General features: G+C 39.7%; 1 protein-coding gene across 1 annotated transcript; it reads left to right on the top strand.

The window, feature by feature from the left end:
• Positions 1–9,003: 9,003 nt before the first annotated feature.
• On the top strand, positions 9,004–12,619 carry LOC111955281 (relaxin-3 receptor 1-like). Its single transcript, XM_023975461.2, has 2 exons — positions 9,004–9,316; positions 10,967–12,619. Exon 2 carries the CDS (start codon positions 11,201–11,203, stop codon positions 12,443–12,445), a length of 1,245 nt encoding a protein of 414 aa, XP_023831229.1. The 5' UTR covers positions 9,004–9,316; positions 10,967–11,200; the 3' UTR covers positions 12,446–12,619.
• The last annotated feature ends 2,050 nt before the right edge of the window (positions 12,620–14,669 follow it).

Here is a 14,669-nt window from a genome sequence, read left to right as displayed (position 1 = left end):
AATAAATAGATATATCCCTATCCTCCCACATGCATTGTGTGTTCTGTCAATTACAGTGCAGTATCTAACCTAACTACAGAGTGTTGTGATTTTGTTTAATGGAAGTCCGCCCTCCCCAAAGGGACTACTATAGATGGGACGAATTGATCAAAGTTAACAAGGGGAATGCTATATTCGCTGAAGGAGGGTTAGGGGGGTCCACAGGCATGCTCATATTAACATTTAGAACAGTGGCTATAACCAAAGCATGGATTGCAGGTTCTCCCTGTCCGTAGACTGCTTTCAAGGTAAGGAAACACCATAGAGATAAATAGAGGACTAGATGGATATTTAAGCAACAAGGCCTGAGGGGGTGTGGTATATGGCCAATATACCACGGCTAAGGCACGACGCAATGTTCTTAGGCACGACGCAACGCGCCTGGACACAGGCCTTTGKCGTGGTATATTGGCCACATACCACAAACCCCCGAGGTGCCTTATTGCTATTATAAACTGGTTACCAACGTAATTAAAGCAGTAAAAATACAGGTTTTGTCATGGTATATGGTCTGATATACCACAGCTGTCAGCCAGTCAGTATTCAGGGCTCGCATCACCCAGTTTATAAACCTGTTTTAGCATGGACATTGCCACAAAGGGATTCCACCATTTTAACTTACTCAACTGGGTGGGGATTCCTATTGATCAGCCAATTATCAGAGCATTGTCTTCAAATTGGGTTGCCTATGGTTTCTAAATGGCTTTAAGCTATATTACCGCCATCTGGTGGCCACATTTGGTTCAGGACTCCAGCACTGAAGGTTGCCGTAAATCACCAAAATTAACTTATATGTTTTTTACAAACACAAAATAAGAAAATTACTTTAAAATGGACATAGCCTCAAAGGCGCTGCCCCTGCTGTCAGAGATGCCATAGTGGCACAGATACAAAGATGAGTCTTCTATCTATCCCTATGCGAAACACACATATACATATATAATTAGAATAAACTATCCCTGTAAAATAGGTCTGGAAGAGAATCCTGGGTAGCTCTCCAGGAGGGTTCATCGCCCCGATCGATGTTTCCCAAATGCTGGGTGTTTGAAAATGTGCATTTTGTGCCTACAAAAATGTATATTGGGAAGAAGTGAAATAATAAATGTATAGGGAATAATTATTGCTAACACAAGCACACTAACTACCTTTAATTTTAGCGAATTGTAAGCAATGAAAATTTTTCACTGACTTACATCAACTATTGTGAAATACCAAATACATTAAACAGATAAAATCTCCTGAAGACCAAATGGCATAGCCTAAATCTGGCCCTACACCCTACGCAAATTACGTGTCTATTTATTGTCTCCAGAGCCAGTTCTAGCTTGGTAGGCTATGTCAGAGTGAACAATTGGAAATGTGAGTTGGTCCATATTGGAGGCAAAAAAATGCTGACCGGAGCCTGCATTTGGGCCTATTTTAATTATCGTTTATTGAGAGATGTAAAATACATCACAAAAACGTTTTGTTGTTTTGAAGTCTAATTCCCTGTAATTCTGCATAGTATAACATGACTCATGACATATTTTGGGTAGGCTATTTCATCATAATATGTATAGGGTAAGTACATTTGGTAAACAATTTTACCAAATATATAATATTGCTCATTACAGTATTAGAACCATCATCCATTTACAGAAAGTGAATACTGTAGCTCAGTTGATGTGTTAGATTTGAGTCCTTGACTTTAGAGGGTCATTGCTCAGCCATTGAATGTCATAGAATTTAACCAAAGATATCTCCATGTACAGTGCCTTCGGGAAGTATTCAGACCTTTTGACTTTTTCCACATTTTGTTAGGTTACTGCCTTACTCTAAAATGGATTAAATTAATAAAAAATCATCAGCAATCTACACACAATAGCCTATAATGACAAAGCGAAAACAGGTTTATAGACTTTTTTAGCAAATTTATTCATCATAAAAAATAGAAATACCTTATTTACAGAAGTATTCAGACCTTTTGCTTTGAGACTTGAAATTGAGCTCAAGTACATCCTCTTCCCATTGATCATCCTTCAGATGTTTCTACAACTTGATTGAAGTTCACCTGTGGTATATTCAATTGATTGGACATGATTTGGAAAGGCACACACCTGTCTATATAAGGTCCCACAGTTGACAGTGCATGTCAGAGCGAAAACCAAGCCATGAGGTCGAAGGAATTGTCCATAGAGCTCCGAGACAGGATTGTGTCGAGGCACAGATCTMGGGAAGGATACCAACACATTTCTGCAGCATTGAAGGTGCCCAAGAACACAGTGGCCTCCATCATTCTTAAGTGGAAGAAGTTTGGAGCCACCAAGACTCTTCCTAGAGCTGGCCGCCCGGCCAAACTGGACAATCGGGAGAAAGGCATTGGTCAGGGAGGTGAACAAGGACCCGATGGTCACTCTGACAGAGCTCTAGAGTTCCCCTGTGGAGATGGGAGAACCTTCCAGAAGGTACAACTGACTAGGTATCCCCCTTTCCTTTCCCTTCTGCACTACTCTGATCCTGGCAAKTTCAACCTGCCTTTTCTCGCAGGACACCTCTGATCTCCAACACTATGGGTACCCCTACAGTTTACACACACAACTCCTTCCACCGATACTACGCATTCATTTGTTTCATGTTCTCCTGCACACTTCTCACATCTAGGAATCTCCCTCCTACACACTGCTGCCACATCACCATAAGCTTGACACATAAAACCCTGTAATGGCTTCGGGACGAAAGCTCCCATGGATAACTGACACGTRCTAACTTTATCTGGTAAAGACTCTTCATCAAAACTTAGAAGTACAGAAAGTGCTTTCGTCCCCAGGTCCGAGTTTGGGAAACGCTGGTATAGAGGCAGATATGCTCTCCCTAAGGAAGGGGGTAATGTACCGACCTTAACCCAACACCTATCGACCTCGTCAAGAGGCTCGGATCTCTTGGCGTAACGGTTTGAGTCCTGGTCGGGGCTACCCCCGAATTTGCTACAATATACAGTGTGCGAGCATGTTTAAAACTTCTTGTCAATASGGGGGTGCTGTTTTCACTTTGGAAAAAATCGTGCCCAAATTAAACGGCCTCGTACTCTATTCTAGATCATACATATTATTATTACTATTGGATAGAAAACACTCTGAAGTTTCTAAAACTGTTTGAATTATATCTGTGAGTAAAACAGAACTCATTTGGCAGCAAACTTCCATACAGGAAGTGAAAAATCTGAAAACGAGGCTCTGTTTCAGGGCCTGCCTATTCAACTGGCTTTTATTTATCGATATGTWTGCACTTCATACGCCTTCCACTAGATGTCAACAGGCAGTGGAAGGTGGAATGGGGTGTCTAGCTTGATCTGAGGTCGAATAAGAGCTTTTGGAGTGACAGGTCCGGTATTTTCTTTGTCTTCGACGGCGCGCGGGGGAGTCTCGAACATTGTGTCTTCTGAAAAGCGTTCGGTATACACGGCGAATATCTCCGGCTCTGATTTTATTTGATACATATGTAAAACATCATAAAGTAGGTTTTTTCAACCGAGTTTTTACAGTTTATTCACGTTTATTGGACTTTTGGCGTTTTCCGTTCTTTGCGCCAGAGAGGATGGGAATGTTAGCAACTTGGCTAGCATTTTTGGCGCGAATTCGACAGAAGAAATGGACATTCTAAACCAAACAACGATTTATTCTGGAATAGGACTCCTTGTACAACATTCTGATGGAAGCTCAGCAAAGTAAGAAAAATTTATGATGTTATTTCGTATTCTGTGTAATATGTTGATGCCTATTCTCCGCCGTGTTGGTGAGCGCTGTCTCACAATAACCAAGCTGTGATGTGTGGTAAAGTATTATTTTTAAATCTAACACAGCGGTTGCATTAGAACCAGTGTATCTTTCATTTGCCATACAACAAGTATTTTTATGTAAAATTATGATGAGTTCTTTGGTCAGATTAGGTGAGTGTCCAAATATCTCCAGACATTCTGGGAAATGTTGCTACGTATTCACAATGTATAACCACGATTTGCAGCTCTAAATATGCACATTTTCGAACAAAACAAAATGTATTGTATAACATGATGTTATAAGACTGTCATCTGATGAAGTTGTCCAAAGGTTAGTGATTAATTTTATATCTATTGCTGGTTTTTGCGAAAGCTACCTTTGTGGTGAATAAATGCCGTTGTGTGTTTGGCTATTGTGTAGCTAAATTCTATATTGGTGTTCGCTGTAAAACACTTTAAAAAAATCGGAATATTGGCTGGATTCACAAGATGTTTATCTTTCATTTGCTGTACACCATGTTTTTCATTAATGTTTTATGATGAGTATTTCTGTATTTTACGTTGCTCTCTGTAATTATTCTGGCTGCTTTGGTGCTATTTTTGATGGTGGCTGCAATGTAAAACTATGATTTATACCTCAAATATGCACATTTTCGAACAAAACATAAAATGTATGTATAACTGTTATAAGACTGTCATCTGTGAAGTTGCTTCAAGTTAGTGATTAATTTTATCTCTATTTTGTCGGTTTTGTGAAAGCTACCTATGCGGTGGAAACATGGTGAAAATATGCGGTTGTGTGTTTGGCTATTGTGGTTAGCTAATAGAAATACATATTGTGTTTTCGCTGTAAAACATTTAAAAAATCGGAAATGATGGCTGGATTCACAAGATGTTTATCTTTCATTTGCTGTATTGGACTTGTGATTTCATTAAAATTATATTATATGATATCCCTGTCCCGTTAGGCTAGGCTATGCTAGTCAMCTTTTTTGATGAGGAGGATCCCAGATCCGGGAGGGTGATGAAGTAGATGTACCCGCTGGCAAAAAAAAAGGACATGTGAGCCGATATACTGTAAATCCTCCAAGACACTGTGTGGGTAAGTCAAAAGACAGTAACAACAGCGACCGCTAGCCGTCTCTCGAGGCTATGAGTCCTCACTAGCGTAGAGAAGCATATAGTGCCTCTTCTTCACACAGAGATTGTAGGCTACTTGTAGGATTATAAAATAATATGTACATCACAAAACAGAGCTGAGAAATGAGAATATTTATATAAATGTGCCAAAATATCCATATCATCTAACCTCAAGCAGGCAGCCAAAATGATTTTATTTTTTCCTTTTTCCTTTCTATTTTCTATAGGTTATTTTTTAAATACTTGCTTGCAGGGAAATGCAGGCTATGCATTCATTCAGAGGAAGATGGTGACAGTTTCTTCTGCGAAGATAAGTAGCAAAGCATCCATGACAGGAATCTGGACTTTGGTCAAGTCTGTAGGGTCAACACACGTAACGTGTTTGTTCATCGGTAGGCCTAATCGACGGGTAAACATGCAGAGAAGATGTTTGTTTTGTTCTGCTACCTAACAACAGGGAGAGCTGGCTTAAAGGTCCACTGAAGCCATTTTTATCTAAATATCAAATCATTTCTGGGTAACATTTAAGTACCTTACTATGATTATTTTCAATTTAAATTGTAAAAAGAAGAAACAAAAATAGCTTCTTAGCAAAAAGTAATTTCTCAAGCAAGAATTTTGCTAGGACTGTCTGGGAGTGGTTTGAGTGTGGAGGGGAAAACTGAAAAGTAGCTGTTATTAGCGGAGAGGTTTGGAACTCTCTTTATTAATGAATTTACCGCATGGTGATGTCAACATGGAAGGCCAAAACTTCCTCCCACTTAAAACAGAAATTATTTCAGGTGGTCTATTCAAACAGCTCTTACACTTTTCATTTTCCCAATTTCACAGTATTATTGAAAATATATATAAAACACAGGAAATCTATTTTTTGACTGCACTGGGCCTTTAATGCAGAGAGATTGGTCTCATCCTTCCACCTTTTTGGCCTCATCTTCCGCCTTTTCCACAGCTAATGTAATCAACTCATTCATTACTGATGACCTTTCCAATATCAACAGTGTACTCAGCAATAAAGAGCCCATTCTAGAGAAATCTAATTTAGAGAACATCATCGCTAATTAGAAGAAAAATATGAAAACAGATAACCTCGTGTCTATTTATAATGTGTCATACCTTGGTCAATATCGAATCTAAATATACATGGGTAAATATAGATAGGTTAATTTAGCCTCCCATTGAATCAACGTTATTTCCATGTCATTTAAATGACGGTGAATCAACATGAAATAGACCTTGAGTTGACGTCCGTGCCAAGTGGGCTGTATTTTGTATTTTTTTTATTTAGTATGGATCCCTATTAGTTCCTTCCAAGGCAGCAGCAACTCTTCCTGGGGTCCAGCAAAATTAAGGCAGTCATACAATTTGAAAAACATTACAATACACTCATAACATATTTCACAACACATTAAGTGTGTGCCCTCAGGCCCCTACTCTACTACCACATATCTACAACACAAGAGCCATGTGTATGTGTGTGTATAGTGCGTATGTTATTGTGTGTTTGTATGCATGTGTCTGTGCCTATGTTTGTGTATTTTTATCTGTATTGTAAATCTATTTTTACTGCTTGCATGAATTACTTGATGTGGAATAGAGTTCCATGTAGTCATGATTCGATTTAGTACTTTGCACCTCCCATTGTCTGTTCTGGACTTGGGGACTGTGAAGAGATCTCTGGTAGCATGTCTTGTGGGGTATGCATGGGTGTCTGAGCTGTGTGCCAGTAGTTCAAACAGACAGCTCGGTGCATTCAACACGTCAATACCTCTCACAAATACAAGCAGTGATGAAGTCAATCTCTCCTCCACTTTGAGAAAGGAGAGATTGACATGCATGTTATTAATGTTAGCTCTCTGTGTACATCTAAGGGCCAGCCGTGCTGCCCTGTTCTGAAGTCCCTCTTTGTGGCACCTGAACACATGGCTGAACCTGCCTTGTTGATAGTGCTGTGAAGAAGGCAGAACAGTGCTTTATTATGGACAGACTTCTTCCCATCTTAGTTACTGTTGTTTCAATATGTTTTGACCATGACAGTTTACAATCCAGGGTTACTCCAAGCAGTTTAGTCACCTCAACATGCTCAATTTCCACATTATTCATTACAAGATGTAATTGAGGTTTAGGGTTTAGTGATTGATTTGTGCCAAATAAGATGCTTTTAAGGTTTTGAAATATTTAGAACCAACTTATTCCTTGCCACCCATTCTGAAACTAACCGCAGTTCTTTTTTGTTGCAGTCATTTCAGTCGCTGTAGTAGCTGACATGTATAGTGTTGAGTCATCCGCATACATAGGCACAGTGGCTTTACTCAAAGCCAGAGGCATGACGTTAGTAAAGATTTTAAGACAGCTGCCCTGGGGAATTCCTGTTTCTACCTGGATTATGTCGGATAGACGTCCATTAAAGAACACCCTCTGTGTTCTGTTAGACAGGTAACTCTTTATCCACAATATAGCAGGAGGTGTAAAGCCATAACACATATTTTTTCCCAGCAGCAGACTATGATCGATAATGTCAYAAGACGCACTGAAGTCTAACAAAACAGCCCGCACAATCTTTTTATCATCAATTTCTCTCAGCCAATCATCAGTCATTTGTGAAAATGCTGTGCTTGTTGAATGTTCTTCCCTATAAGCATGCTGAATATCTGTTGTCAATTTATTTACTGTAAAATAGCATTGTATCTGGTCCCAAATTTTTTTGCCAGAAGTTTACTAAGGGTTGGTAACAGGCTAATTGGTTGGCTATTTGAGCCAGTAAAGGGGGCTTTACTATTCTTAGGTAGGGGAATGACTTTTGCTTCCCTCCAAGCCTGAGGGCACACACTTTCTAGTAGGCTTAAATTGAAGATATGGCAAATAGGAGTGGCAATATCGTCCGCTATTACCCTCAGTCATTTTCCATCCAAGTTGTCAAACCCCAGTGGCTTGTCATTGTTGATAGACAACAATAATTGTTTCACCTCTTCCACACTTACTTTACGGAATTCAAAATTACAATGCTTGTCTTTCATAATTTGGTCAGATATACTTGGATATGTAGTGTCAGCGTTTGTTGCTGGCATGTCATGCCTAAGTTTGCTAATCTTGCCAATGAAGAAATCATGAAAGAAGTTGGCAATATCAGTGGGTTTTGTGATGATTGAGCCATCTGATTCAATGAATGAGTTTGCCTTTTTGCCCAAAATGTCATTTAGGTGCTCCAAAGCTTTTTGCTATCATTCTTTATGTCATTTATCTTTGTTTCACGGTGTAGTTTCTTCTTCTTTTGATTCAGATTAGTCACATGATTTCTCAATTTGCAGTATGTTTGCCAATATGTAGTCATTTTCTTAATTGGTGCATGCTTATTAGTAACTGGGATAAGCAATTTCATAAATGTGTCAAGTGTAGCGTCTAGTTGCTTCTCATTACACACCAAGAAACCAACAAATATTATTTACARCACTGACATAGGAATCACTGCCAAACATATTTTATGACCTCTTATACACAGCTGTGGCTGTAGGCCTTTATGAAACTGAAAAAATCAGGCATATTCTAGTTTCTAGGCTATATCCTATAATATATAAAGCAATTAAAATGCTGATTTCCTCCAGACTTAGACCTTGCCTCGACCTTGCCTACATTAATTAAAAGGTACACAACTTCTTTAGTATAAATCCGATATTGTTTTAACCAATTCTGTGCACASACAGCACTAGTCAGCCGATCAAATAGGCTACATGTTCTAGCAAAACCRTTGTTTCGTTAAAGATTCACTAGGCCTCGGCTACTGTGCCATCACACCTTTCCCTTTTATATTCTTTCCCAAGCCTATCTCCTTCGTTTGAACTGTGTAAAAACATGACCTTGTTGATATCGTGCAAGTTTTGATAAGGTCAACAGGTGGTATGTTTTCATTTTATTTGGCTGTTGGGTCAATTGGCTGTTGGGTCAATTTAATAACCACAATTTGTCGCCTTCATTCCAGTCCATTATTTAAAAAATGTAGTTGCCATATTAAACGCAACGTTAACACAGTGCAGACAAATTGCATCTTGTTATATAATCCTTTCAATGCGTAATGTATTCACTTATTGAACGTCATTCAGATAGGCGATTTCTAGTTTACAAAACGAGCGTCCCCAACAGGGAAGTGTTTCGTAGCAGGGGGTAGTGTGAACTCAGCAARGGCAAAGGGAAGGGACAGATTCAAAGTTACTGTCAAGTCTGCGTGATGTTCATCTGTTCAGAACTGTTACACTGCTAAATTCATACACGGTTGAGTCAGATGGTCTTTCCAGGTTGTGCTGTGGTCTCCAGGAGCGGATCCGTGGAACATTGCCATCATCGGAGCAACGGAAGCCCACTAAACGGATTATCTTCCATTCAAGTCAGGTGAGAGCTCATCTGTAATGTTAGCCCGACTGTTACATTCACGTCCGATATGTAATTTCTGTCAGCATTCCATTGCACAGAGATCAAATTAGTATATTTTTATGACAAGCGCATTTGACTGTGTTTCAATTCTGAAAAGGGATACTTGTTCCCTCGAATCACGTAGACTACTTGATTTAGATAAACGGCACGCTTGATCACAAGTAATCTKGTCTAATATTGACTGTCACGTTTGAACAAGGGCTAACGTAGGCGGCAGGTAACAACCGAAAGGTCGCTGGTTTGAATACCCGAGCCGACAAGGTGAAAAATGTGCCCGTTCCACTACACCTATCCGGTATATGTGACAATAAAACATCTATGTTTTTGTAAGTGTTTTCCCAATTATATTTTGCTGATCACACTTCGGAGAATATGATATGATTGGGAAAAAATCGGATTAAATATGATGTATTTTATCCATTTAAAACATGCATGGCCTGGACATTCTTCTTAGAAATGTTTTGTTTGTTGAAATATAATGAATTGTATTTACAGTTCAAGTAGGCTGCACGAAGTTTACAATGTTTCAGCCTCAGTCTACTTATTTTCCATTGATACAAACTATAAACATGTGAGATTATAGATATGCATAATCCATCGTGAATGCATTGCGCATTATTCTCATTATTAAATTATAACGTTACCCGATTGTACTTGTTCTTTTGTTATAATGGATGGTGTTGAAAAAAATACAAATGTTATCCACAATGTACATTGTGCTATTAGTTAACCCGTTACTGKATGATGTTTCCATATGGCACATACCATTACCTCTTTGCTCCTCCTGCCTACACCACACGTGATTCTGATTAAAAACGTGTACATTTGTCATTCCGTGAAAGATTGGCAATTTTCGCAAGGTTTAGTTAAGAATGGTTATTCTTCATTTTAATCAACTTTTCATGAATACATTTCATAGWAAATTTACTTTTTTAATGAGACCACATGTCAACAGGGTGCAATAATGATAGTAAACGTATAAAATCRATAAGGTAAATGTGTGATTAAATTAGGATATTAAAGGATGATATTACTTTATACAACACTCTAAAAGGGAAAGTAAGGAATCAGTGACTAGGCCGTGAGTCGATAAATAAGGTACCTAACTCTATCTAACTCTATCAAAACAGTGACGCAGTGCATTAGCTACATTTATTAATCTACATATTTAATAGACCTGTAAAATATAAGAATAAGAAATGCCATGGTGAAGTAATCTTTCATTGTATAGCCACTGCTATTGACTGCTGTTTTTACTATATAACAATTATAAATGCCTCAAGAGCTAATTTCAACTATAACCCATCATAACCTAAAATATAAGGTMGTTTTACTCCATAGTTTGTAAACAATGTATAGCTTAAATATTGCCCTTGCCATACACACACACAATAGCTCCATCTATGATTCAGCTTTATGGCAAGGTGACGCTGCCATTTTGTTGTTTTTCAAATTAATTTTCAAATTAATCTTATGAATGTTATTTTAATTTTAACAATGAAATGATAAAACAAATATTGCTTTGATGTGTGACACCCTTTTGTTTAATCAGATGAGAAATATCCCTTAAGGTGAGTAAAATAATATGCATATCTCCTTTTCTTGCAGTGAATGAAGGACAATCAATGAATGCACAAAGATTAATTTCTCATTGGACAAACCAGGAATGACCTGTCTTGTACTATAGTTTCATATACAATTGGAACGTCAGTAGATGGAAACAGAAAGACCCTCAACTTTAACGGACTAAAACTCCTGCCATCCGAAAGCTTCTCCTACACAACCACCATTTAGGATTGTCTCAACTGTTCTTTTGGTTGTTTTCTCCTGGCCACATCCAAAATGTCTGAGGCTGACTTCCAGAGACTTGAGCTCTTTAACACGACCCTGTGCAGATATCGTGAGGACCCGTCCTGTAACCATTCCCACCTGAACTTCCATGACACCAGCATGGTATACGATCTGGACTTCCCTGGCGATGGCTCCCCCTGGCTGCGCACCATCATCTCTGTGGTTTACTGCACCGTGGCCATCGTCGGACTGCTGGGCAACCTCCTGGTGCTGCACCTTCTCTGCTCCACCCGGACCATCTTCAAGAGTACCATCAACTTCTTTGTGTTCAACCTGGCCCTGGCTGACTTGCTGCTCTCCCTGGTGCTGTCGTTCTGGGCAGTAGACATCGCCCTGGACTACAGCTGGCCTTTTGGTTTGACCATGTGCAAGGCCGTGTCCCTCCTGACAGGACTCAACGTCTACGCCAGTTGCTTCTTCCTGACCGCCATGAGCTTGACCCGCTACTGTTCGGTGGCTACAGCGCTCAAMCCCGCTGCACCACTCGGCCGCAAGCTTTGTGATTCCCGGGTGACCACCGCACTTATATGGGCCGGGGCACTGGTGTTTGCTTTACCGCGAGCCCTGTTCGCCGATCTCAACAGAGTAGGCATGTCCAGTGACACTGCATGCCTGCTCAGATTCCCTAAAGGTACGAATTGGCTGGCTGTCAACCACCTCCTGAGGCTTCTGTTTGGCTTTCTGTTGCCCTACTTCATCATGATCCTCTCCTACCTACTCATGCTGCGATTCCTCTGCCGGCACAAGCTGAACGGGGTCAACCCACGGCGACAGGCTCATGTCTCCAAATCCGTGGCAGTTGTGGTGCTTTCCTTCTGTACCTGCTGGTTCCCGTATAATGTGCTAACTCTCTGGAGTTCCCTGATCCAACTGGACCTCACAGAAATCAGTCCCTCCTACTACTTTGTCCAGACCTACTTCTTCCCCCTGGCAAACTGCCTGGCCTTTACAAGTAGCTGCCTCAACCCTGTCATCTACTGCCTCATTCGCAGGGAGTACCGCAAGGCCCTGCGTAGCCTGGTCTTGAAGTCAAGTCTGGCAATTGCTTCCAAGGACTGCCTCTTGGCAGTCAAGTCCAACGAGGGCCAGAACCGCGACGGGCAGCTGGGCATCCCGCTCAACAACATGGAGAGCCAAACGGCCCAGTCTTACACCAAGAGGTCAGCACTGCCTTCTACCACTCTATCGCTGGCTCCCAGTCCCAAGAGCCTCTGCCCTCTCAATGAGCTCACCTGAGGAGGATATCACTGACCCTCAGACATATATTAATTAGAAGCTTCAATTCAGGTAAAGTTTGTTGGGTTTTTTGCATGGGTATGTCCCCCACACGACAAACCTTTTTTTTCCTTTACCAAAGACACAAAGTTGTCTATATTATGATGAAACAAATGTCTTGTTTCCTTTTGTATGCATATACAAGACAAGGATGTGGATTTTTGTGGACATCATCAGGACATTCCTTCTCATTTGCTTTAAAATTATGCCATAGTGTTTTTCTTAAATTCTACTTAATTATGCAAGGTTAAAAAAAATCTAATCAGGACACAAGTTATCAACATGTTATTGCATCTTATTTTGAGATGGAGTGTAAAATAAATTCTTAAGACAAAAAATCTGTAGGTATTCTTCAGCGTCAAAAAACTGAAACTCTTTTTCTGAGGATGTTTATTGCAAATTAACCCATGGCTGTCAGCCCAACACACGGTCCCGTGTGGCTCAGTTGGTAGAGCATGGCGCTTGCAACGCCAGGGTTGTGGGTTCATTCCCCACGGGGGGACCAGGATGAATATGTATGAACTTTCCAATTTGTAAGTCGCTCTGGATAAGAGCGTCTGCTAAATGACTTAAATGTAAAATGTTTGTTTTGTTAGGGGAGCATGTTCAGGCACTGGAGGGGTTGGCAGTTATAACCCAGTGTGGGCCACTTCCTTTATTGCTGTACATTGATTTTTTTGGGGTATTATTTTTTGTAGCCTTTTTTAGGCCTCTTTGCTAGATCTTTATGAATTGCATTTTGAGTCAACAGTTGACTGCTCTTTGGGCAAACATTGATACGCCTAAAAACCTAGGGTATATGAATCAGGATCAGCTCTCCAGTTTTGATTAAATAGGATCCGCGGTCTTTAAAACTGTGTGTGAGTAAATAGATGATCTTCAAGAACCCCAACTAATTTAAGAAGTCATTGAATACATTTTGAGCATTCATGTTAACGTGGTTATCATAATTGTTTGCAGACCTGGGTACAAATTGGATTGAGCTTGCCCGGCACAATGGAACCAATGGGATAGTCTCAAAAGTGCAAACAATCAAACTATTTGAGCCCAGCTCAGAATGTTTGTTGCACATGAAGTCTTAAATACTTATCATTGTTTAGACAACATCTTAGACAACATTTACCAGAAATAGTGGGACAGGAAACACAATAATGTTGAAGTAAAGACCCCTGCTGTCACGGCATTCAGAGGAAGAAGGTGAGGACCAAGGTGCAGCGTMATACYTGTTCATATTATTTATTCGAAACTGAACACTAAATACAAAATAACAAAAGGAATAACCGAAACAGTTCTGACAGGTGATACAAACACTAAACAGAAAATAACCACCCACAACTAACAGTGGGAAAACAGGCTACCTAAGAATGGTTCTCAATCAGAGACAACGATAGACAGCTGCCTCTGATTGGGAACCATACCAGGCCAAAACATAGAAATACAAAACCTAGACATACAAACATAGAATGCCCACCCACATCACACCCTGACCAAACAAAAATAGAAACATACAAAGCAATCTACGGTCAGGGAGTGACACCTGCCAACTAATATCAACACTTATATTTCGTTTTGCAGAAAATATTTGCCTTCTGTAAGTTTTAAGAAACATTGCCTTGTGCCTTGTCATTCCTTCACCAAAAACCCACATATCTTTAATATATTTTCAAACTTCTCTCCCTCATGAGGAGGGAGGATAATAAAAGTTCACAGAAGTAACAAGTAAAGGTAGACCTACCAATTAGCTATAGTATTTTTACTGAAATCAAGTTTGTTGAGTGATTAATAKACATAATTCTGTTACCAAATCAGTATGTGGTCTTGTTTGGGGGCGGAGCTCATTGCAATAATAGCCAGTGTGTAGAATAATACCCAAATATGCAAAATAAGTACAGTATATGCATTTTATGCATGTCTATATAGTACAGATCAGGGACCCATAATGTAATTCTGTTACCGTAATTTCGTTACCAGATGTAAATCCACTTCACTTACTGTAGTTAAATCATCCAAATACATGCCATAGCTGACACCCCATTATTTCTGCAGACATCTTTGAATCTTAATTCGGAGCAGATAATTAAGAGTTTTTGGAAAACGTGGTCGCATAAACTGAATGAGATTTTAGCTTAATTCTGTTATCAAACTTTGCATCTGCACATTTKTTCTAGTAAATGTGTTTTTGMGA

Source organism: Salvelinus sp. IW2-2015, linkage group LG30, assembly GCF_002910315.2.
Source record: "Salvelinus sp. IW2-2015 linkage group LG30, ASM291031v2, whole genome shotgun sequence".
Taxonomy (NCBI): Eukaryota; Metazoa; Chordata; class Actinopteri; order Salmoniformes; family Salmonidae; genus Salvelinus; species Salvelinus sp. IW2-2015.
This window is presented reverse-complemented; position numbering and strand designations above follow the sequence as displayed.